General features: G+C 42.8%; 1 protein-coding gene across 2 annotated transcripts in view; it reads left to right on the forward strand.

The window, feature by feature from the left end:
* Positions 1–24,280, forward strand: part of LOC119378730 (zinc finger and BTB domain-containing protein 17) — a 36,334-nt gene extending 12,054 nt beyond the window's left edge. For both annotated transcript variants that reach the window (XM_037647766.2, XM_037647774.2), the window contains exons 6-11: positions 5,837–6,103; positions 9,193–9,393; positions 10,291–10,492; positions 16,562–16,636; positions 22,980–23,098; positions 23,187–24,280. In XM_037647766.2, coding sequence (XP_037503694.1) covers positions 5,837–6,103; positions 9,193–9,393; positions 10,291–10,492; positions 16,562–16,636; positions 22,980–23,098; positions 23,187–23,315 — 993 coding nt within the window. In that variant the 3' untranslated portion in view covers positions 23,316–24,280. The remainder of the gene's footprint in view (positions 1–5,836; positions 6,104–9,192; positions 9,394–10,290; positions 10,493–16,561; positions 16,637–22,979; positions 23,099–23,186) is intronic.
* The last annotated feature ends 1,288 nt before the right edge of the window (positions 24,281–25,568 follow it).

Consider the following 25,568-nt stretch of genomic DNA (forward strand, 5'->3'; position numbering starts at 1 on the left):
CACTATGCGGGACCACTTCTGAAGAAAGACAGTGACCTATGTGACTGGTGGCGGACTGTAGGCACCTTCAGATACCCCAGTCTGGCAAAGCTTTGCCCCATGTACATCCCTATACCAGCCACTTCTGTTCCAAGCGAGTGTGCCTTTTCAGTGGCAGGGGGGGGGTGTCTCTGTTAGAAGGGAGCGCCTGCTGCCTGATCATGTGGAGCAACTCATATTTCTTCATGATAACATGTAGTGATTACTTTCATTGTGCCGTGATATTTGCTTGTGTTGTGATGTGCATCGTGCTAGCCTGGACATTGTGTTCTGGAGATAGCAGTGTATGTTATGTTGCCAGTCAGGCTGTTAATGATTTTTTTTTCAAATAGCTACATGTTAAATAAAATATTGTTGCTGTGGAGGCATTTTTCCTTTGATATTCGATATTCGATTCGATATTCGAAGGTGGATATTCGTATTCGATTCGTATTCGGAAGATTTGATATTCGCACACCCCTAGACGAAACCGAAACTAGCCACCGCACACCCGTGCGTTACCAGATGCGCAAGTGATAGCAGGCGCACTGCTGTAGTAAAACATTTTTAAAAAAAACAACTCGGAGACATCTGCAAGAAAAAAACTCCACGTATTCTCGCAATGTGGCAGCACATGCCAAGCAAGAGAAGTGGCCGAAAGAGGCGCGCTTTTTATGCATACAAGCAATGACATACATCTACGTCATTGACCATTTTGAAGGTGTTCACAGGGTACGTACTTGTGCGTCATTGACCCTGAAAGTGTTAGGATGTATTCAAGACAACATTTGCCACTACTAATACTCTGTCAAAAGTACCTATGTATGCAGCAAAATAGAACAGCACAAGCATCTTGAGTTTGAAATTTCAGTGTCATTGTTTTTTAACAGGAGTTTCATTTGCTGAGAAATATGTATAGGGATTCAGCTGCCAAATGCAGAACGAACCAAAGTGAGGCAGTTTTAAGTGATTTCTGTTTACTGAGATTCTGCTGTATAATAGAATACAACATTCTGGGATCGGACACTGTGTCACTCGTAGCAATACAAATTTTTTATTGTATTGGTTGCACTTGCCTCAACATTCCTATAGCAGTAACATCAAATACAGTTGCTAATAAATGTTTCTAACAATTATTTCTCGGGTATGCGTATCCGGTTGGCTTATGGCGTACTGGCCATAAACTGCATCTGATGCCGCAGATATGGTGGCAACTTAGTGACTGGCATGAAACCACACCTTTGGTTGCCAACTCCTGATGAAATGGTGCTGGCTAGACCTAGTGCTTTAAGTGTTGCCACCAGCAGAGGTGCTATACTCGCAGACAACTTTTTCTTGGCAATGAAGGAAAGGCTATGGGGGCGGAGGTACTGCACATGTACTACTCCGCAAAGTACTGTACTGTACATGTGCTGCAGGACATGTACTGCACATGTACTGCTCCGCATCACTATGCCCCTTATCACTTTTTTTTTTTTATCACTTGTCCTTTGTGAATACTTCATTTGCATTTTATATTAGTTAACAGTTTTGAAATTTCTCCTGTAGATTACAGTGTGAGCACGTGTCTTTACTTCTCCAAAAAGAATGTTACCTGCTCTAAAATGGCCCGAGTCATTAGGGACTTTTAGCTTGTACGTATACTTCTTTACGTTACCGGATACCGGATGGAATCTGCGCATGGCGTGAACCTTTACGAAACGTAAACGTTTAAGGAACGTAAACTACTTGCCGGATAGGCTTTACGTTTACAGCCCCATCTTGCAAATCCACCTTCGTTCGTGGCTACTTGCAATATCCGCTTTGTGGAGTCTCCAGCTGCCGAGTCAAAATAAGCCGAAGTGCGAGCGCCGCTTACGATCACCTTGTTTCAGCCGGATTACCGAGGCTAGAGCGACCTAGAATACCGAATCCGTAAACGTGAGAGGCCTAAAGCCCCTGACAGGCTGGATAGGTGGTGCCATCTAGCGGAGCCAAGGTGAACCATGCAAGCACTAAGTTGTTATTGCAGAAACATCGGGCATTCTACTTCCAATGTAAATGCCTTGCAGCAGCATAATTACGAACGAGTTGTCTTTTCAATCATTTCTTCCCTTCAAAGCACTACGCAAAACAAACGTGTCCATGACTGTGGTTGCACGAAGCATCTCAAGATGTCGACACCATCGTCCGGTAACGAGGTATTGCTGCACTCCTTTGCTTATGACGGGATACTGCACATGCTAAAAACCTCTCTTATGATTTTGCCGCAATGGTATTTCAATATTATCTAAATTAAATGTAGTTAAATGCAGTTATCATCACCATTTAGTGGTTTGCGCATATGTAAAGGTATACGTTTACGTACGTACATAAACGTTTACGTATGGCGAGCTAAAACTTTGCTAAAATCGTTCCGATAACACGGTAAACGCAATCCGGTATTCCGGTAATACGGTAATGTTAAAAAGTATATGTACAAGCTAAAAGTCCCTGTTAGCATCACTGGAATGCTTATTGGGGAGTGTAACACTAATGCTTCATGAAAACCCTTGAGCGCAAGGGCTGAGAGGCATGTGCACCACAAAAGAATCCATTGGGCTGAAACTCGCAAAGCACCGACATCTTTAACCCTTTGCGGTCTGTTGTCGGGCCCTGCCCGACAATGCAACACCCCCAGAGCAGTCCGTGGTCGCGCACTGCTGGCGAAGTTCTTTCACGGTTGATTCCCGCACGCGTTTTCTCACTGCATTATGCGCCATCTGTAAAAGAGTAAGTAAACTACTTTTACTGGAGCTTTGTATCACTTAGTTTTGGAACAGAACAAATGGAAGGTGGGATGATGTTTCGGACTGCAAAGGGTTAAGGGGGGACATGGTGTGTGGAGATATTTTCTGTATCTTATGTCCAAACCTGATGAAACTAAATAGACTTGTTTGGTTTTTCATGCTGATTTCAAATATACAATAATTTTTCTTGTAAGCAAACTGGTTTACGAGATACACAAAGCTGCCTCTCTATTGTTTCCGGAGACAATAGGAGAAAAGCCATTCAGCAGAAAGTGAATATTATCAGATAGCTAGATACTACTATATGCAATAAGTGCAACGCTGCAAACAGTTTTCAGATCGGATCATAACTAGTTATTCTGCAGATGATCGAAATTCAATGTTTGTACCATGACTACCGTAAAGAAAAACAAAATCAATTTTAAAAAAATCTATGAGCAGAAAATTAGAATTCTGCTCTCAGCACTTTGTGATACACAGCTTGGGCTTTATGTTAAAAAAGTAATTACAGCTCTAGCTGTTCTAGATCATGAGATATCACTCCGACAAGCTAAATAAATGACCTAAAAACATTTAACGTTCAGCTCGTACTCGTTGCACAGATCTAAACTGCAGATGAAATACTGATCTTATAAGACTTCTCTTAGGCTTTACATGCGAAATAATAGCTGTAGATGTCAATAATATAATTTAAAAAACACTTTTTTCTTTGATGATTTTTTGGTCTCCACAACCCATGTCCCCCCTTAAGTGGATAGATACCAAGAAACATTGCCTGCTGTAAGAGAATGTGTTGGCTCTATGCCCGAGGAAAATACTTTTAATGCGTAAGCATTCTTTGGTGATTACCTAGCAAAATTTGTCCGTCCCATCGTGCCTAAAAAAAACTTGTGACAGTGTTTCAGCTAAATTGGTATGTTTGCTTTGAAGTAGCCATGAAGGTCATAGCAAAAGAAAGGAAAAAAAATGCTGGAAAACTGGTTGCGAAGGTGTTTCAGTCTCAGCTCAGTTAATATGATCAGTTTGAGGGGTTGGATGATGTGTTGAGACGCATTCCTTCAGTGTCAACAAGGAATTGTGAGGTTGACAATATGGAGGAGCAGTGTAAGCAAAATTTGTCGGTCTAGAGACACCTTGTAATTGCAAAATAACTTGCATCATTGGAGAATTGATGAAATTGGAAGGTTGACATTGTAAATATAGGTAATTGGCAACTTTATGGTGGTCCTTAAAAAATTGAGCATTAAAAATAAAAAGAACTTCCAATAGGAATACATAGGGCTTCATGGGAAATACACGGGAAACACACAATAGTCTATGGATTTTATAGTTGGACAATTTGTGACATGGCAAAGTTAGAAGATTGGAAATGTGCATAACTGGCAACTTCACTGTGGTCCATAAAAATAAAAAAAACATCCCATAGGAGTAGACTCCATGCAAAATATGTGGGAAAAATATGTAGTGGTATATAGTGAATGACGACTCGAACCCTTGCCCTTCTGAGCATGTAGGGTACCGTACCCTTGACCTCCAAAGTATACAGGGACTAGAAGAGCGATAGGTAGATATGCATAAGCCATTAAAACAAGTAAGCAAAAGTGAAGTAACAATAGCAGAGTCAAACAATGTTAAGACATTAGCAGACAATTACCAGAACTTCGGCGACATCTTTTCCTTTGGGCTTCTAGTTCCTGTCACTCCACCTGCCTGTTAGAGGCACTCCATATGTTTATTTTCCATAGATCACAAATCTTCGTGTGTGTGTATGTGTCCGAGAGAGCTATTTGTGTGTACACTTATACAGTTGAAACTCAATTTAACTAAGTGATGAAACCGCTCGAGTTATTTAATTAAATCGGGAAGTTTGTAAAATCAAGAAAGGAATTTTTCAGTCCTGCGAAATCTAAAATTGCAACTTAGCATCACCTGAAAGCTACCGCAGCATTTTATTTGCCACTAATACACGCCTGTGCGTGGGAAAAGTCCGCGAGGGCAGCCGGAGCATGAATTCCTCCCATGTCCGGGCAATACAGACAATTAGACGGTCACGTGAAGCTACGACAAGCTGCTGATATTCAAAAACAGGGAGAATGAATGCGGTTAATGTGTGAGCTCAAGAAAGCTCCAAGGAGGCCATCTGTGCCACCTGTCACATAAACCATTAAATAATGAAAGCAACCACAGTGTTCCTTTGGGAGTATTTGCAGGGACAACAAACCACTACCACCCAGTGCCATTTGATATGTAAAAGTGCTACCGACTGTGGCATGCAGCCTCGTCAAAATAAAACCAGTGTCGTGACTATGGTGGCGAAATGTGTTAACGCAATAGCGTTACAGCGCATGTCGAAAGAAAAGCCGAACAGCCGAATTATTTTTCTTTCCTATTTTCATACATGATGGCTTACCTTGTATGAAAATAGGAAAGAAATCACTGCATTTTTGCTCATTTATTTCCGGAAAAACTTTGTTAAATCAAGTTCTGTGCCATGAAAGCTTCATTAATTCGACTTGATGACAACATTGAACCCCATGCGTAGCTGCTGGAGAATGGAAATTTCTTCGTTAGATGATGAAATTCGTAAAATCTGATTTTGTAAGGTCGAGTTTTAACTATATTTTATAATGCAGCATCGGACATTGTCATGTCTAATGCAGCTTCATTATTATTAGGGTTGGTTGTTGCTTGCAACACTTGGTAGGAACTAAAAGAAGACAAGAATGCATCCAGTGTGCAATTAGCATCAAACTTGGACACATGAATGTGGCAGTAAAGTTGCACATTGTTATTTTACACATTACATTCTCTGATATCCATTGCAGGCACACAGTTGTATAGGTAGGGAACAAGAGCAGCTTGGAGTAGTATTCTAGCTTTTCTCATAGTTCTTTGTGTGCAGTTATGTTAAATTATGTGAGTGCTGCTTAATTTTTTTTAATGTATTTGGAACATCAAACCTTTCTAATAATTGCTGTGCCTTGTTGTGCATGGTGTGTGGGATATTTGTGAATTGCCTCATTGTGATGGTATCTTGCTTAATTGCCCAGGTGCATGTCAAGAGCCATGAAGGAGAGAAATGCTTCAAGTGTGACCTGTGTCCATATGCGTCCATCTCTCAACGTCATCTTGAGTCTCACATGCTGATTCATACGGACCAAAAGCCATTCCGTTGTGATGAATGTGACCAGGCTTTCCGACAGAAGCAGCTGCTGAAGAGGCACAAGAATCTTTACCACGACCCCAACTATGTGCCTCCTATACCCAAGGAAAAGACACACGAGTGTCCCGAGTGCTCGAAGGCCTTCCGGCACAAGGCAAGTAACGCCACAATGGCATTGTTTATTTTGAGAAAGTGCACTTAGGTTCCTCAGGTATTAGAGGAATGACACATTATTTCTGGCTTCATGGCTGAAACTACTGCCATGACTCGCTATTTACACTAATTTGGGAATTTATTGCACAGTGGATATTCTATTAAAGGAACTTTTAGACTAATGTGCACTCGAGGAAGACTTGGTATGTGACTCGCCCACGATGGATGTGAGATTTTCTTTTTAAGTGGGCATGCAGCAAGACTCGTCCTAGGTGGGTCATCTCACATTCTGGCCTAGTAGTATTGATCAGGAATTTGTGAAGAAGGGGAGGGGGCTTAGTATGGAGGCAAATTTTCAACAAGAGCAAGGCAAGTCACTGTCATGACGTTGGCTGCATGCTGAGGCTTCCCGTGTTCACACACCGTTAGTAACTCTAGTCTCCGTCTTTCGATAACCCATTTGTCTGGCCATGCCTAGTCTTTGTTCATCTTGAGTTTATTAAGGGGAAAGCCTTAGATGCCTCATCAAACACGAAAATTGACGGGTGTCCCACGGAGGCATCGTCAACACGAGTGATGCAAAAAATCATCATCACGTGATGACGTCACAGATCGCCAAAATTTGTGTCATTGTGATGTCACACAATGTGATGTCATCACCTGACATCATTGCTTGGTCAAAGGTGGGCCGATACCGGAGGCAGTGCAAAACAAGGTGAGCTTTCGGACGGGGGCGCGGGAGGTTCAATGCATCGGCTTAGAAGAAAAAGAAGATGGCTTTCACCTTCAAGTCGACTGAGGCAGATACATAAGGGACCCTGTATGTTTCTATGAATTCAAAATCTGGCGCACTAAACATCAACCTTAATATGAACAATTGCTCATTGAGTTAGCATGTAATATTGATCAAAAAAAGGTTGATGAAATTGGTGTTAGTAGTGGAAGAATAGTTCCTGTAAAAGCATTTGGCCTGAACAAGTTAATTTATAAAAGCTTCTGAAACTGCTACCATCGGTTTCTTACTGGCAATCTAAGAAACGCTATAGCTCATGCCAAGTTTTCTTTCAGAATAGTGGCCACGTAAGTAACGTTATTCTTGTATTTCTTCATTTGCTTACTTTTGTGTATCTCCTGATTGGGTGGTGAGGATTGTGTTTCAGGGCTCACTGTAATGCACCTTAGTAGACTGCATGCGACTGTCTGCGCTTAGCACTATGGTTCACCGCGGTACATGCCACGCCACCAAAAGCATGCCTTGATCGCTTGTGGCACTGTGTAGCATAATAAAAATAATTGATGGGGTTTTACGTCCCAAAACCAGATATGATTATGAGGGACGCTGTAGTGGAGGGCTCCGGCAATTTCGACCACCTGGTGTTCTTTAACGTGCACCTAAATCTAAGTACACGGGCCTCAACCGTTTTCGCCTCTATAGAAAATGTGGCCACCACGGTCTGGATTCGATCCCGCAACCTTCGGGTCAGCAGCCGAGCACCATAACCACTAGACCACCGTGGCAGGTTACTGCGTAGCATAGAATCACTGGTTTGCGTTGACCTTTGCAATTCGGCTGTTAGGTTGATAAGCGAGTTCATTGTTTAGTGGTTTTCTTTGTAGGGTGTGCTTCCTATCATGCTCATATAAAATCATCTTTGCTGCTATTAAGGTAACAAAGTGTAGAAATAAGAATTTTCGTTCATGAACATTGTCATTAAAATTTATATTTGCATGATCGACTTGTCAGCTGCATGTTAGAAGGTAAATTTTGTGCACGCGTTCTCATTATTGCTAGGGCTCCTTGGTTTCTTTATATGGCTTAATATTTTAAACAATTCATAGTTGAAACGTGGCAATGGCAGTAGCGTGTAAAATTAATCCAAGCGATGCACACAGATTGCATTGAACATGTGTTTTGTAAAAGAAAGATCAATGCAATGTTTTAAAGGAAGCCAGAATTGCAGTGGACCATTTGTGAATAAAGACTAATGATGATGTGGTTATTGCAGTGCAATTTTACTTCTTTAAATATCCAGGCACGTCGACATCTCGTGTAAGTTTTTTTGTGCTTTTCCTGTACTCTGTATGAGTGACGGTAAAAGTAAAGAGGGAGAGGGGAGGTGCCACACCTGGTGTCGCACACACTAGGGATACTGGTGTATAAACATGACTTTCAGTATGTGTATGCCCGATGTAGCTGTATACAAATGTGTCATGGTAATTGATACATATGTAAAAATGTCATCTGCTGTTTTCCACGTTCTAGGGAATCAATCTCTCGCTCTGCCTGTCAAATCTTTCACATATGCTCAAGTCAGTAGCCTTGCGCAACATTTCACCAAGTGGCAGGGTGCAGTTGATTTTGTTGAACTAGTTTCTAAATGGTTACAATTTTTATATCTTTGAAGCAGAGCTGAGCTGGAATGAATTGTAGCATGTTTAACTGAAACTGGTACCTCACAATTTTTCTTCCAGCACCCTGCTTTTAAATGGCTATCTGCGGTAGTGTTATATTTTCTTGCAGCAGTTAATGAAAAAAAGCTTTAAAAGTTTCCTCAAGACAGCATCACTGCTAATGCATATTCTGCCCAGGTGATAGTCATTTGCAAGAAAAAAGAAGGCAACCTGATTTCTAGTTAAACTTCATTACATCAATTATCTTAATTATTTAGGTGCATGTGTATATACAGAAGGGTAAACCAGAATAATCATATCGTAGTTATGGATTTTAAAACCTTAAAATTGCTTTGTACAGTTGAAACTCGATTTAACAAAGTGATAACCATGCTCGAATTATTTTGTTAAATTGGGAAGTTCGTAAAATTGGGAAAGAGGATTATCGATTCTGAAAAATCTAAAATTGTGACATATACGATATACTATAGTAACACCCAAAAGCTACCACAGCATTATTATTTGCTTCTAACCCACACCGCTAAACGACACCCCTTGTCACTTGTATTACGTAAGTATGCTGTGCATATGGCCAGTGCCCATGTGTAAATGCCTGAAGCTAAGTGCATGAGGAATAAATGAGACATTGCAGCCACTCCTGTTTATGTTTGTGAAATATATTGCGGGCTTGTTGTGCAGGGTAATCTGATCCGGCACTTAGCCATCCATGACCCAGAAGCGACAGCAGCTGAACGGGCAGAAGCAATGCGCATTGGTGAGCCTAAAGGTCCAGGAGAAGAGCCGGATGGTGAGGAGGATGACTACATGATGGAGGACGAGGAGGATGAGGACATGGATGATATGGGCATGGAGGATGGCATGGTCAGCGAAGGCCAGCAGGTATGCCCATTACATTTTCTTGCCTCTCTCTTACTGAATTTATGCGATTGAGACTCATAGCTTCTTTGTTTCGTGAGTATGCAAATATATCTTGCAGGGGTCCTGAACCACTTTTCCAAGTAATAATGGAATGACCTCATTATTGGAGTTTATTGCCTTGCAAATCAATCGCTGCAAAAATTTTTTGAATTCATCAAGAATGAGTGGAGTTACAGGGCTTTGTTGAATGCACGCATGCTTTTGGAGTTTCGTGGTCACCCATAATTGCGTCAACACGACCACAATTTTGTTGCAGTGGTTGCGGCTGAATGTAGTTTCACTTGAACAAGGTGCGTTTTGGCTGCTTGTGTTGTGTGGCTTCAGAATGGCATGCTCATCATTCACTATCGCTGGGCTAGTGACGACGGACAATAGTTTCGTTTTGAGCACTATGTCAGAAACATGGCGGGAGTTCTTGAAGAGCTATTCTACCATGGCCCACATTATGCGTCAAAGCAGACAGCTGAATTGGGGTGTATGGACAATCTGTTGCCGAGCGCCTAAATGGTGAAAAATTTATTGGATTGTGCATGTGGCAGCAGAAAGCATGTCTCAGATGAAGAAACGGGTCTTGCGATGCGGCCGCACTGCTCTGGAAATCAAAAGCCAACGAAAAATCGTCAAGTTGCCATCGCAACTTTGAGGCAATCCTAAACAAGCGTCTTTTCCTTACGCGGTATCACTCGTGAAAACTACGTTGAAGCCAAAGTACCCGAGAAAATCATTCGTTGTGAAGAGACCTTTTCCGCATTGTAAGGCGGGCGGCTGACCGGGAATAGCAAATTTTTCATTGTAGCACAGTTTGACTGTAGTACATATGTTCCACAAAAGCTTCATACAATGTTAATATTTTTACAGGTGGTTGTATTTGAGGTGATACAGATCCCTGCAGCAGATGGTGTAACAATGGAGCAGCATGCAATACGAGCAGTTCCTGAAGATGCGCTGCGCATGACAAGCAATGGTGGCGTCCTCACTAGTGCTGACGGCCAAGAGCTCACCATCATTCAGCAGGTTCCTCAGGATCAATCTGTAGTCACTGAGGTGGTGAACAAAGCTGGTAAGATTTTTTTTTTTTGTTTAATATTAGTATATAGTAAAGGTTCAGATGAGTTCAGGCATGCCTCGGTGTAAATAAGCTTATGATTCGTAGGTGATGGAAGAAGCATGAGAGCTGTGTGAATGGCAAAATTTTGGGTGCGAAGTTAAGCCGAATATTGAAGTTTGAGTGCGAATCGATATTTGTTAAATATTTTTCGAATACTTCGAAGTGAAATTACAGAAAAAAAGCTGCAGAAGATCCCTAAGCATGTTCTTATGACATAGGAACATGAAAGCGTTCCTTTTGGCTAAGTTGGTGAAGCGCTGGAGGGGTGCTGCAAAGTGGTGTTCTGTAGTTGTCATTTAAAGAATGAGTCCATGCAGACGCCAAATTGGGTCTATTTACATGATTTGATACAACTAAAGTGGTGTCGACAACACTTTACATGTGAAAGGAAAAGACTCTATTTCGTCAATCTCTCCTCCTCCTTCATCTTCTGTGGAGGCCCAACTGATGTGGCAGACAAGGGTGCACTCTCTTCGAGTCGGGAGTTCATCTGCTGCGCAGATTTCCCTCTCCTACTCCACGGATGCGAGTGGTTTCTGCGGCAGTTGTTGGCGCCGGCATCACTTCCAGTGGGAGAGGTCACGTGTTTTCTGCACACTGCATTTGTGGACACCGGATGAGCGCACACTTTCACAAACCTGGCCATAAAGGAAGCAATTCTTTTTGCACAGTAATTCATAGACCTGGCGGCTGTCCGCTGTGTGGAAACGAAACCCTGCTGCTAGCTGTCGCGTAGTGACATGGGTGACGTAACATGCAGTATTGCCAGGAGCCTGGATAGCTTGATATTTAGCCATTTTTCGGGTGATACTAATGAATTTTATACAGTCGATCCCGGGTATATCGAACTCGGATATATCGAATTATTGGCTATATCGAACAGTTGAGAAATCCCCTTGAATTTCCCATGCAAAAGTATGGGGTTGGTGTGCACGTATATCGAACTCCCGCACAGCGAAACATCCGCTATATCGAACGCTGCCCCGCGCCGAAGCCCAGAAAGTGCATTTTTCCCAACAACTATTGATCATTTTTCGGCCGCGTTCTTATAAGTTCCAATCCCTCGTCGCGCGCAGGTGACGAAAGTGCGTTGCTTTAGTTCGTTGCGCAACGCTTGTCAGTTCACCGGTATGTCTGACGCGCGGTCCGCAGGTTTTAACGCATGGGCTAGTGTTTTTCAAAGAGGCTGATTCTCGAGGGCACCAAAATGAGAATTCAAAGTGACTTCGCAGTCTTGTTGTAATGTTTGCATTCCCTTCCTTGTCTCTTCGCGCACGATGGCATGCGGGCCCGCAAAGCATGGCCTTTGAGATCCGCAACCTCGTGACGTATTTTTAGTGTTTTTGGTTTTAAAACGCTGATCTCAGAGGCTATGCTTTTTTTCGCATTTCTCGCCAAAGTAGCGGCTGCCTTCTGCAAAGGCACAAGTGCCATCGGTATCGCTAACATGTCGACGGTTGAGAATTGTTTCTTCGTGCAGCGGTGCAGCGTTGTCTCTAGCAGAATGTGTACTGTGTGTACTTCGCGGTTTGTTCTTGATAAATCGTCATTCGGAAGTCGAACTAAACATTGACCCGCTCGTAGCGATAAAAATGATGACCGGTGCTTGAAACGACGTCAAGTAAAGCACCGTCGTGCACTGTTTCCTTACGGGCCTTGGTACCAGGTGACGACTTCGGGCGCGTCATGACCGCCGGCTACGGCGTACGGTGCGTCAGTGAATTTTGCGACTTAGCGTTTCCGGGCGCCGTATCAGACGGGAGCACAGCGAGTGACTTCATCGGAGCAGATAACGACGTAGCTGTTTCTGACTGCATCGATGCCGAGATCATAGCTGACGTTTCCCTGTGCTGCGAAAATGGACCGTGCGGTTTGAAGATGCCAGCCGCCGCTGCCACCGCTAAACCCTTTACCGCGCTACAGAGCTCGCATCAGCGTTCAGCGTCAATCACCGCTGTTGTGGCGGAAGGTGCTGAATTTACTTATTTGGAAAGCTTATATAATATTGACGATGACTTGATGAATTCACGGCGCGCAAGAAGCAAGACAAGTTGACGGACTTTTTTCATGCGAAATAAAGTGCGCTAACTTGCAAAAGAGGTTCTCGCCTTGTTCTTTAGCGTATGTGAACGAATGGTCATGTTCGCGCTTTTTACGATTTCAGAAAACTGTGTCGAGGCCTGCAGTGCTTTAATTAAAGCCTTAAGTAGGCATATTTCGTATTTCGAATTATCGATATATCGAACTATTTCGCGATCCCCTTCGAGTTCGATATATCCGGGATCGACTGTATCACTTGCCGATTTCACGGCGCCAAGACATTATTCGGAAAACACGTTCGCGGCATTAGCAACGGCCTACCGCCAGTGGCAGATGTAGTCCATTCTTGGGCAGTGCACAAATGGACAAAACATGAAGGAAGAAGACGGTAAAAGTGCTGGACCGCCTTCTTCCTTCGTGTTTCCTGCTTTTGTGTGCTACCCAAGAATGGATAGATTCCAACTTGCCCGCTTTTCAGTTCTACTGCAGATGTAGTGACATCGCCATCACAAAATGGCAACAGAATGCATTTTAAGTAGAGCTGTGTGAATAGCAAAATTTTGGGTGTGAAACGAATTCGAATATAGAAGTGTGAGTGCGAATCGAATCGAATATTTTTCGAATATTTCTCTAATATTTTTCGAATACTTTTCGAATACTTCCAAGCGAAATTGCAGAAAAAAAAAGTTAGAGAGGATTCCTAAGCATATTCTTATGAGATAGCAACATGAAAGTGTTTTTCGCTAGGTTGATGAAGCATTGGTGGGGTGGTGTTTCATAGTTGTCTTATCAAGAATGAGGCAATGTAGAGGCCGAATTGTATTTATGTACATGATTTAGTGCAACCAAAGTGTTGCCGACAACACTTCACATGTTATAGGCAAAGATGTCATTTCCTCAGCCTCTCCTCCTCCGATGCCCAACTGATGTGGCGGACAAGGGTCTGCTCCCTTCAAGTCCGGAGTTCCAAATCTGCCTCGTAGACTTCGATATATTAAGAACATCCGAAATTTTGGATGCTAAGAAGTTTTGGCTTCAGATTTTTCGGACTTCCTGCCCAAATTTCAGGTCCAAAACAGCATTAATTGAGCCCCCACCTCTGCCACATCTTTCATCTCCATGTTGGAACCAGCGTTTTCTTGAGTTAATACATTTGTGACCGTAGCAGAGCTTGAAAGGCAGCTTTGCCGCAATACTGGGGTGTGATGAGGTGAAGCATATTGAAAATCTTGAGACCACTTCCAATCGGACGTTGTCTCTTGGCAAAGTTCAACCGTAACGGAGCTTGAAAGGCAGCTTTGCCGCAACACCGGGGTGTGATGAGATGAAGCATATTGAAAATTTAGGGACTATTTCCAATCGGACGTTGACTGTGTCGTGGCAAAGTTCGACCGTAACGGAGCTTGAAAGGCAGCTTTGCCACAATACCGGAGTGTGATAAGGTGAAGCATAATGAAAATATAGGGACAACTTCCAATCAGATGTTTACTGTCTCTTGGCAAAGTTCGACCATAACAGAGCTTGAAAGGCAGCTTTGCCGCAATACGAGAGTGTAATGAGGTGAAGCATATCGAAAATCTGAAGGGGTCACATTCAATCGGATGTTGACTGTATTTGTTTTTGCGAAGTTCGAATAGTAATATTCCAGTGCGAATCGAATCGAATAGCAAACACTTTTCGAAAAACATTCGAAATTTCGAATATTCGGTCACCTCTAATTTTAAGTGGTCTGCACAGGCTCGCTTCATGCTCAACTACGGTCTGTCTGCATTAAATTTGTTCCCAGCAAAGTGGAAATGGTGATGCGCCCCTTTCTTAATGACAGATCATATCTGAGGAAAGTTATCTTGCACGCTGAGGACAGCAATGTCGCGTCTATTCTACATGCCTGAAACCTGTGTCCGTCAGTGGTGCAAACAAAGGTTGGAAATCTTCAGCTCCATGTTAACCACAAAAAGTTTCTATGAGGCGAAAATAAGAAAATATCCGGATCTCAAAGACAAGCTTGCAGGCATTCTCAAGCAGCTGCGTGTAGACAGAGCTTGTCCAGGTAACGGCCCTTGAAACTACATGCGATCAAGGTGTATCCAGAAGTGACCTTAAAGCCAGCAAAACTGTATCTCTGAGGGAAAGGAACCGCCAGCAGAATAAATTTCACTTTCTATGATGGTGCATTGTGCTTGGTTTTGTTTTTCTTCTGATGTCAACCTAGCTGCATGCCAAAGTTTTAAAAGATCTTGTATCATTACAAGCAAATGCATTTTTATTTATAACTCTAGAAAATTGAGTGCACGTTACATTCGATCAAGTACGGTATAAGCAGTTGCTGTGCTTCGCACTTTTACGCTGCACTTTTTCTAGTCTGTGCGCAGTGATCGAACTAATGGCGAATTCCACTGGGAGATCCGGAGCAGCCGCCGAAATCCTGGAGTGAGCACTCAGATTGCACCAAGCCAAACCTGCCAGTGGAACACATGAACGCTCTGCGTGAGGTCGCTCCGGAAGTTGTTTATGCATACGTCATTTAAACTGGCTCCGGAAACTATTTCTGCTTCCACACTGTGCGTTTCCATGGGTTGCCGCTGCAAAGCGCGCATTTCGACCACGCAGAGGCGTAACGCAGGCGTGCTGTTTTCTTGTGTGGCACTGACAAATATGGATGAGCACATGAAACTCTCTTCTTTGATGTAGCCGATGATCTTCGGGCTTGCGCACAGGGGGTCAGGGAAGATTTCTTTAATCATCATTTCATAGAGCACGTACGGTTTGTCGTCATCGCTGCTGTTACTACTGTCAGAACTTATGCTCTAGCTATCGCTCAGAGCAAGAAGCAAACCAGCAGCTCCTACAACAAAGTCAAACGACGCCATTTTAGGAATGTAAACAAGTGATCAGACACCACCTCAAAAAACGCTGAAGACAACTTAGTTGCCCGACTGTACCGGAAATGGCGGAATCCGCCTCTGCAAGACGGAGCAACACAGAATGCTCCGTCGCGGAGTGGGTTGCTCGAAACCTGCCAGTGCAAAAAAAACATGAACTTGCTCTGAATCGACCAGTGGAATGCAGATTCTCGGCCGCGAAGCAAGAAAACCTGCTCCAGCTCAACCAGTGGAATTTGCCATAACTACCTTGTCTAAAATAGTGTCAGGTGTAGTGATGACTGTTAACCTTTGAGTAAATCGAAGTGCCCAAATAAAAGTTCGCAAGGAGAGTTGGGTTTGCGCATGTCATTTAGAAGTGCTGTAATTAGATTTTAAGGGGAGACGTGGGTCTTGAAAAAAGTTTTTTTTATTAGTTGGGTTAACTAAATGAAATTTAATACTTAATATTCAGTTGTTTCTGCAGATTCCGAATCTTCAAGTAGCTTTGTATTATCTGCATTAGAACAAAAAAATATGCAATTTCTGAGAGCATATTTCTTACGATGCTTTTTGGCAACTTTGCTTTGTCAAACACAGAAACAAAGTACAGTAGACTCTCAGTAAACGGAAATCTGTTAAACGGAACTGCTGCTGAAATGGAACAACTGCCTCTGACATTATTGGTTTTGTACTTGTATTCTGCACCCCTGTTGATCTCTCAGTAAACGGAACTCCTGTTAAATGGAACATATTTTCCCGGTCCCTTCAGGTTCCATTTTATGAGAGTCTACTGTATGTGGCAGGACTGCCAGAGAGTTGGTCTAGCCGATAATGTAATTTGATTGTTTTCATCGAACTTCGAATGCAAAATAACCACATACAAATATGAGTGAAAAATTTTTGCTTCATACACTACGCTTTGTAAATATCACAATACCTTTCTTTTTTGCGTGCCCAGACTTTCCGGTCATAATTGTGTAAATACGAAGTCTATTGGGTGGTGGGGCTATGAAGCTATTTAAATTGTTGGTTGGTGATGGCTGTTTTGCAATCTAGGATGCCGTTTCATCGATTTCCTTAGATAGTAAAAGCTGTTGTGTCTTACCCTCTCTTTTAGCACTTTTGCCATTGAAACGACCACGTGGACGGCCAAGAAAGTACGCCACTATGGAGGCAGCTGCAAGCAATCAGGGTAATTTTATGTGTTACACGATCACCCTCATAATCACACATAGTGAAGGCAACCTGTCACAGTTGGTTGCCTTTGTTTGTTGCTAATGAGAGAGTTGGGCTGGAGACATGCAAAATCTTTTAGATCGTTTTGTGTATGATGGTACAGTATAACCTCATTACAACAGACTTTCACAGTGAAGAGGATTTTGGGTCTGTTGTAAAGAGAGTATGTTAAATCCAAGTACTGTTACAACAGACTTTTATGTAAACACTGAATGGGTCTGTTATAACCGGAGAGAGTTACAAGTCGTAAACGTGGTCTTGTTTTTAATGGGGGACCCAAAACACTGCGATTTTTAAAAAATCACACTTTCAGTTTCTGTAGCCCATTTTCTATCTGATTCCAAAATATCTTCACTGAAAACTACATAGAGGTGCTATAAAAATTATTTTTTCGTCTGCTGACTTGGCGGAAATAGCAAAAGAAAGAAAGAAAAAGAAAACAGCGTTTTTCAAAATTATAGCTCGGCAACGGCGCAACCGGGCGCCACCATTTTGGGCTCGTCATCAGGAACATTTCTCCGTCTTCAAGTGCTCAGTTTCAGCTAGCTCCTCCATTCAGTAACAAGCGTACAAAAAGCACATGTTTGAAGTTCAATTCAAGGCCTCTGATTGGCTGCTTCTGCCGTGATGCTCGCTTCGAGATCGACGTCTGCTGCTGGTGCATCGGGAGGTCGTGGCTGTCGAAAATTGCACTACTTAGTGACGCGTTCGCACTCGTTATGTGTTCACGGGTCGACGATAATTTAGAATGCTTTAGTTTGGCAGCTGCAAGCGGAAACTCAATCATCAGATTACAATAGCGCACCGCACTCGTCGCGAACATCGCAGACGTGCGTAGAACATCGTAGACGTGCGATTGTAATAGCATTGACTCGTTGGACCCTCTGTTAGAGGTTCTTAATTCTGATCAGCATTTCGGAGCTTATGACGAAGACCACTTCGGGACAACTCTTTGTACTCGCAATCGAGCATGACGTACTTTGAAACATCGGGCACTGCGGCCATGCACATTGCAACCAAGCTTTCTACTTGATGTCGTGGCTAGGCCTAACTCCGCTCACGGTGCCGACGTACGAGACAAATCCAAACTTTGCGGGCAAGAACATCGCGCTAGTGGACATGTGAAAGCGAAGAAGCCGCAATGTCCTTCGTCGCAAGCAACAAATCGCATCGCCTGCTGGCCTCTCAGAACCGCGGGTGGGCATTTTGCCCATCGTCAGCGGACCCTCCGGCCAAGCTCGCTGCGCAGCGACCGCTCGGAGAAGCGGCGGCAGCGGCTAGCAATTTCGCACGTCAGCGTCCCGAAACGCAACACCAAGCACGCTGTGCCCCGATTTTTTGTTGCTACAGCTAGGCATAGCTGATCATTGATAGGCGGGAGATCGGCGGCCTTCGTTCTTAAATCGGAACGTCGATGTCCGCGGCGCGCTGTTCCCGCCCCAAAAGTATGCTAAGCGACGTTTGAAGTCGGAATTTATTGAATTTGCTATGTCCGTGGTAGAAAAGTCCGCTCTAAAGGAGTCCTAACCACCTTGCTGGCCTGACATTTTAGTCAATTATATCCGAATGTCCGTTGTACCAGAATCCGTTGTAAACGAAGCTCAATCAATGGAACAAATACGGAGGTCGGCATAACGCCGCAAATTGGTATGTAATATCCGAATGTCTGTTGTAAACAGATCCGTTGTAACGAGGTTATAGTGTAGCAGTGTGTCGGAACGGAACGAAAACCAAAAACAAAAAAAAAATGATATTTTTGACCGGAATGAAAACGTACCCGAAACTTCATTCCAGAGTGAAACCAAAATTATTAAACTCTTTTTTTGGTTCACGAGAAAACTTGGCAATCCGGAACAACTGAGGTCATGCAACATGAGCAAGTATGCATATCTCAGGGTACAGTATTAGAGCGTATCTCCGGCAGGAATTCCAAAGCAAAGATATGTTCAAATTGTGCAAAAAACGAAAACAGTGGCAACCAGAGATGTTTATATCAACGCAAGTCGACTTTTGCGTGCCTGTCACACAGGCCAGCGTGGAGAGGGCATTGTCAGCGCTGAAGCAAAAGCTGTTGTAAGATCACAACAGCCGACTTTGGCGCTATAGTTGTCCGCCGCCGCCGGTGTCCGTAACCATTATCGTGTGATTTCTAGAATCGAATGGAATTTGAACCCGTGCCCTCTGTGTGGCAGTCTAGTATTCTACAACAGAGTGATGCTTTTTATATATATATATATATATAACTTTTTCATAGAGTCATGCTGGTGCTTGTAACGTCTCCGCAAAAATACTCTAAAGGTGGGCAAGGAATCGTGTTAACAAATGTAATACTATAGTGTGGCAGAAGAGTAAAATAACAACCTGCTGTCACACAATGCGAATTGCGCAACAAGTCGGTCGTTAAATGCTTCCAACCTATTACAAAAGGCTCAGCCATAATTCTTCGTCATCAGCCACAGCACGAAGTGCAGATAATGCCTTACAGATGTGCAGCGAGTGCCATGATTCTCCAAAGAATGACGAAAAGTGGCATAGTGGGTGCTTCCCTACTTGAGAAAAATTACGATGATTTATGGTGTAGTGGGTACCTTGCATGTGTACTTCTATTAATTGTCCCAAGAGAATCTACAACGGGCTCTAGAAAGGCCACTCTTCCAGCTTTTGTTGCGACTGTGCTGCCTGTTCCGCGCAGGCCTGGCGATTTTTATTGTGATAGCAATGATATGAACAGTCTCAGCTGGTTTTTGCCGCCGCCATCATGCACTGTATATGTATAGGTATATATATATATATAAAAGTCCCAAAGAAAAATAATTCAGAAAAAGGCTTCCGAAGCGCGGAATCGAACCAGCGACTTCTCTGCAGCGCGTGGCGCTAACCACTACGCCACAAAGCGCAGATCCTTCAGGTAGCTAACGGCGAGCGTTATAAGAAACCCTTTATCGCTGGCAGAACTCGGTGACGGCAGGCACTTAGAAGCGTTTCTTCATTACCAGCGAGATAACGCGAGCAGCGCGACGGGCGCATTTAAAAGTCGTCGGCCAGCTCGCGCGGTAGTTGTTGCCGGGAGGCATATGTTTTTGCAGAAGCAGCGCATCCATCACGGGCTGCTTTTCTTGCTAACGCATTCATTGCTTCGCCTTTGTGGCGAAACTGTGACTTTGTTATCAGAACAGCGGTCTCGTACATCGGAAAGTACACTCAATGCTGTGCTGCTTCTGAGATTGTGCTCACTCCCTTGACACAAAGCATTGAGCCCGCTAAAAAATTTAGTAATTGACTTTTGAGAAAATAAATACCATGACTTTGAAGGATACTGGTTTGTGCTAGTTGGTAGGAGTTCGTGCTACAGTTACTTCCGCTCCTCTGAAGGACGTGGGAAGAACGTGTTTACCCCTGTCGCACTTTCTTAAAAGGAGCACAAGTAACTATACCACAAATCCAATGTTTTTTATGCTTACTTTGACTTCAAATTTTTGCATACAAATAAAAACCGTTACGGAACCTTTTTTCGTTTCGTTCCGGAACAGAAATGGAACTTTTTGCAGTAGAACGAAACTAAAACCAAAACGAAAAACATTTTGTTCCGACACCCTGGATGGGGTAGTCCAAATTTGTTTCATTCATAATCGTGCACTATGAATTAACAAAGTGTATATACATTTGGGAGCATAAATGCTACTGCATAGTTTATAGTTTTAGCTGCAAATTTGTAGTTTCCTGAAGTAGCAAATAGAAATTTCAGCAACAGTGCATAAAATGACTGCCAGTGGAGCTTTATTTAGTTAGTACTTTTTTCTTTAGAATTGGACAGATATGCTTGATATATGACCAAGCAGTTCAGCTGACATCCTGCTAGATTGCTGTCCTGCTGCAACTGCAACAAAGCAATTTGAAGGAATTTAGAAATCTCTCATTGTTAATGAAAGCTGTAACAGCTATTTAGTAAATATGCTAAATAATGGTATTCAGTAAATAATACCAAATATTTGTTGAGCACACCGTGTGTCCACTCCACACCGCTAAGCAAACAAAAGCAACATCAGCCTGTGAACCAATGGCCAAAAAACAAAAGCAATATCACTGTGAACCAGTGGCCAATACCATTGATGCCGTGTTATGCACCCTCCATTTTATTATGCCCTGGTTCATGTTTTGCACAAGAAAGCTGCTGTTTGGCAAGGCGGTCCTGTCTGTTTTGTCCAGAGGTATGAAGACTGCTCCTTCTGGGCTATGTGGAAAAGCAACCGCTGGACGGTTAGCTAGCACCCAAATTATATATCTCCACTGTTCTATATATTTAGCAGCATCGATTCCACATACCCAGGCACACGTTCAAGTCAAACCTCATAACCTCATTAGAATGAATCAAGAATGTTATTTGAATGGATATAACAAACCATTTTTGTTCTAATGTAACAAACACTCTGAGGGGGTGGACAGCTCTGCGAATTGAGCGAAATTTCACTGAGAGTGTTGTTTTGTAGGCTTGCGCGAATAGTAAATTTTAGGCTCGAAGTGAATAGTGATTTGGTCGAATAATTTCGGATCGAATTCGAATGGTGTATATCACATATTATAAAGAAAAATGAGCATATTTGTCATGACCCAACTAACCTGCACAATATTTTTTAAAATTGAAACTAGGCATGTGCAAATGTCATTCTTTTTGGTTCAAAGGGAAGTGGAAGCAACTTTGAATAGTATAAGGATTTGACTTTCGGTAGAATGCAAGTGATAACCTGTAAAATGCGCTACGTTTTAAAATTTACTATACTGAAACCATATAAGCCGGTATAACAAGTTTTTAAACTTAAAAAATGATGAATCAATGTGAAGGCAATATGTTCATTTAACCTTGAAGTGGGCTTCGCAGCAGTGCGGATTTCCCCTGGAAAGGTGTATCCATGGTACAGCATCCCTCTCGTGCAGTGAAACCACCTTTACAGGGGGTCACATGTGGTTTATATATGTTTATTCGTTCATTTCGAATACTTTGAAATTTCGAATAATTTAAATTCGTTAGAATATTTGAACTGCTCAAATATTTGCACAAGCCTAGTTTTGGTGTTGTTGCTCTTGAAAACTGCAATTAAAAAAAACAGTACCAGAAACACAGTCATTCAATGGGTATATAGTCATGTCCATCGAAACAGTCATATGAATGGATATACATTACGTATTTGTTATAAGGTGAGCCTTTTTTCCAGAATACTTTGCCTCGAAATCACCCTCACCTTATATGCAAGGGAGACATATTTAGTAACTGTTGAAATATGGTGGCAGTGCTGTAGTTCCCAAACAGATATTAGATTGCAGTGCTACAGTACGGGTTTTGGGCAATGCACTTTCAGTTGTGCTCACACCTGATCAGGATGGACTTTTTGATTGCATTTGACTCCCTTTCACAAAATGCACGAACGGGTCAATTGTGGTAAAGAAATTCTATCCTACTCTGTCTCAAGCATTATTGAAAATGTACCGTTTGCCATCTGATCAACGCAGAGTGAATGCTATTGACCATCTTCATTGTCAACAATCCTTAGAGAGAACATAATGCAGCTGATGAGTGAGGCCAACTGAAATCGGCCTCATGCTGAGTGCCAAAGTCAGCTCCACTATAGTCATAAGCGAACCACAGAGATGCTGACATGCTTCATACATTTTTACTACTTTATTGCCTTTAATCTACCGCTGCGTAGTTGCTGTCGATGATTGCATCGATAGTGATCGCGGTTTTGTGCGCAGCGGTTGCAGAAAACGGTAGTTCCGTTTTAAATCCATGGGCGTTGGCCATGCACATGCCTTAAAAACTACGTCGTTCGTTTCTTCTATGATAGCATCTGCTGCGGTTGCAGCAAGCATCATCACTGACTCTGTGAGCGTTAGATGCGCTTGCACTTTCGGAGTCTCGTCGTCGTCATACACAATCGCGTCGATAGTGAACGCGGTTCCGTCCACAGCAGTTGCGGCGAACGATAGCCACAGTTCAGGCTGTGTGTGCGCTGGCCGCACGCGTATTTCCGAAGCTTCCGGAGCACGCAGCTCTCGGCCGTCGCTCGACGGTGTCAGTACCAAAGTTCGTACAAGAATGCTATTTATCAAGGCATTTTGGAGTGCACATACCCCAGATATCGGAGCTTAATTCTAAGCCCCTATTAAATTGCAGCCAAGTTTTGGAGCTCACATTTAATGATGAACATGGTTGGACACATTGACAGCTTCATTGAGTTTCTGCTTTTTGTTTTTGTCCTTTTAGTGCTGCCATTGAAGGCTTCCTTTTCATGTATTGTGTACAGGTGAGGAGGTTCTGGGCATGGGCAAGGCAGAACTGGATGCACCGCAGAGAGAAGCTGAGATGGCACGGAGACGGCTTGAACAGAAGCAAAAAGACATGGAGGAGTGCTTTGGTTTCAATGTATGGGCCCATGCCTTTTTGTGCTTTATTTCATTGGCTGTGAGGTTACTTACTATGAACTTATTGTTTCTATTGGTTATGTTGCCAGGATGAAGAGGACGAGACAATATTGGCAATGCCAGCTGCACCAGGGGTGAATGGACCAAGTGAAGAGAAGGTTCAAGATGGCACCACGACCACCTATATATTAATGCAGGAAAATGGTGACGCTGTTTAGGCGGGTTTCTGCCATACTTCACTGCAATGTCTCATCACTCCTGCCAGCAGGGATTTCAGCTGACCCCATTTTTTTTCTCCTGTGTTTTTGTTTGGTTGTTCCACGAACAGTTGACTTTTCTTTTCCCTCTGTGTTGTTGTTTAGTTGTTCTATGGAGAGCTGACCTGTTTTTTCCTTCTCCTGTGTTTTTGTTTAGTCGTTCCATAGCATCACTGAACCACTGTAGTAGCATGTCATCCCAGGTTTCTTCCCGTCTGCACTCTCTCATTTTTGTGCTGCCAGCTCTGTTTATGAAACAGTGAAACATTGAAACATTGTCGACTCTACCGTAAATGGTGTCAGGAGCTTTCAGTCATCTGTATGATAAATATTGAGTTTATGTCTCACTTAAAATGCTTTGAGCGTGAATGATCGTTGTATGAGCATATATCTGTTGTACAGTTGCCATAGGTCAGCACCTACTTGTGCTCCTCTTTTTTTTTTTCGCATCTAGAAAGAGTGCATCACTACTTTCAGCTGTGTGATTTCAGTGAATGAAAGGTTGCTTTATATATCTTTTTTCATTGCCTTGTAATGGAGAAAGATGTTTTGGTTCCCCAAGGCTTTCAAAGCGTGATATGTTCATGTTTTGGCCCCCCGCCTCATGGTCTAAGTCAGTCTCTGTGTGGTTTTGGCTTGAAAGTGTACCTGGCATCTCTGTTTTGAAGTCTTGTGGGCTCCTTTGTTTTTATGTACACTGTGTCCTTCATCAGAGAAAATTATCATGATCATTATTTGTTGACCTTTCTTCTCATTATCATAAAGCACCAGCTGTGTAACACAGTAGTGTGAAAAATGTGATTAAACATCAGTGTAATTGTTTTGTAAATACATGCATCACTTTTCAGCACACACACAGTGCATTTTTTGGCACACCATCTCCATACATGCAATGATGTAGATTGTTACTGGGGTGTGCATTGGTATTCCAAAAAAAATAATAATAATTGCATGCGAAAGGGCTTGCATCTACACACAGAGAGCCAGTAATGAAATTTTTTTGCTGTTACTGTGCAGCATTGCTTCCCACAGAGTTGAGTGCAAATTTCTATTTGACAATTGTGAAAGCCCTGTCATGCGCCAGCAAATGATCTGTGCCCTGGGTATGTCTTGTCCTGGAGCTTGTTCCATGTTTGGTGCAGTTGTGGGCAAATTTGCATAAACAACAGCATTTCTAAGGCCATGTCACATACAAATCTCTCTCTCTGCCCTGAATGAGTCATGTCCTGAATCTTGTTTTGGCGTTTTTGGGTGCAGTTGTGTGCAAATTTCAGAAACTCTGTCATATAGAAACCGGTTGATCTGTGCTCTCTACAATTATGTCTTTGAGCCAATTTGATGGATCATATTCCATTCAACTTGATTACAATGAAACTCTGTTTTGAGTGCTATTTTACTAGTTGGAAGTAGAGTTCTAATAAAATTATGCATGCCAGTGAATCGTGTTCACTGTTGGTGTATATATCTAGTGCAGATGCCTTAGTAAAAATTTAATTTGTACAGGGACAGTGAAGTAACTGACTTATACATTCAGAATGTAAGAAAGAACTCTTCCAAAAGTGAAGCTTATTTTCCAGACTGACTTGCCAGGCAGAGCAACTGCAGGTGGCATTGATTAAATGCTCTGAACTAGAAGTAGATAACTGAACCGGACACACCGACTTGCCATGTTCAGAGGTTATGCCAATTTCCTTTTCTGCTGGCTTGAATTTCGATGCAGGGGTGTCTGCAACTATTGTTTTACCTGCTTGTCAGCAGTTGCGGCCGATACACAGATAAAATGGGACTCAACGCTATGCACATAAATTGTCTTGGCTATATTTCAATTGTCTGGATTTCAGTCTTGGTAACTGTGTGCAGCGGGTACCAAATGTGGTTTCACTTCGCAAAGACATACAGTGGAACCATAATTAACCCCTTTGGCTTAGTCATAACTGCATAACAAATTGGCTAGACACAAGCAGCATTTGTGGCATTTACACTGGTTTCTGGCATCCGCTGTGACACAATGGATATTAGGGGACTTGGCATTGGTGTGAGGCTCAGTGGTTTGGCTGTGTACGTGTGCACCCGCTGCATCCAAATATTTGTCCCAGAAAGCTTTGTGCGACTCTGTTTGCTATCGGCATGCACTTGGCTGCACCACCACTGGATAACATCATGCTACCACTGGCTACCTTGGCAGCAAATTTTTTTTTTTTTTCTTGCTTCTTT

The sequence above is a fragment of the Rhipicephalus sanguineus genome, chromosome 1 (genome assembly GCF_013339695.2).
Source record: "Rhipicephalus sanguineus isolate Rsan-2018 chromosome 1, BIME_Rsan_1.4, whole genome shotgun sequence".
NCBI lineage: Eukaryota > Metazoa > Arthropoda > Arachnida > Ixodida > Ixodidae > Rhipicephalus > Rhipicephalus sanguineus.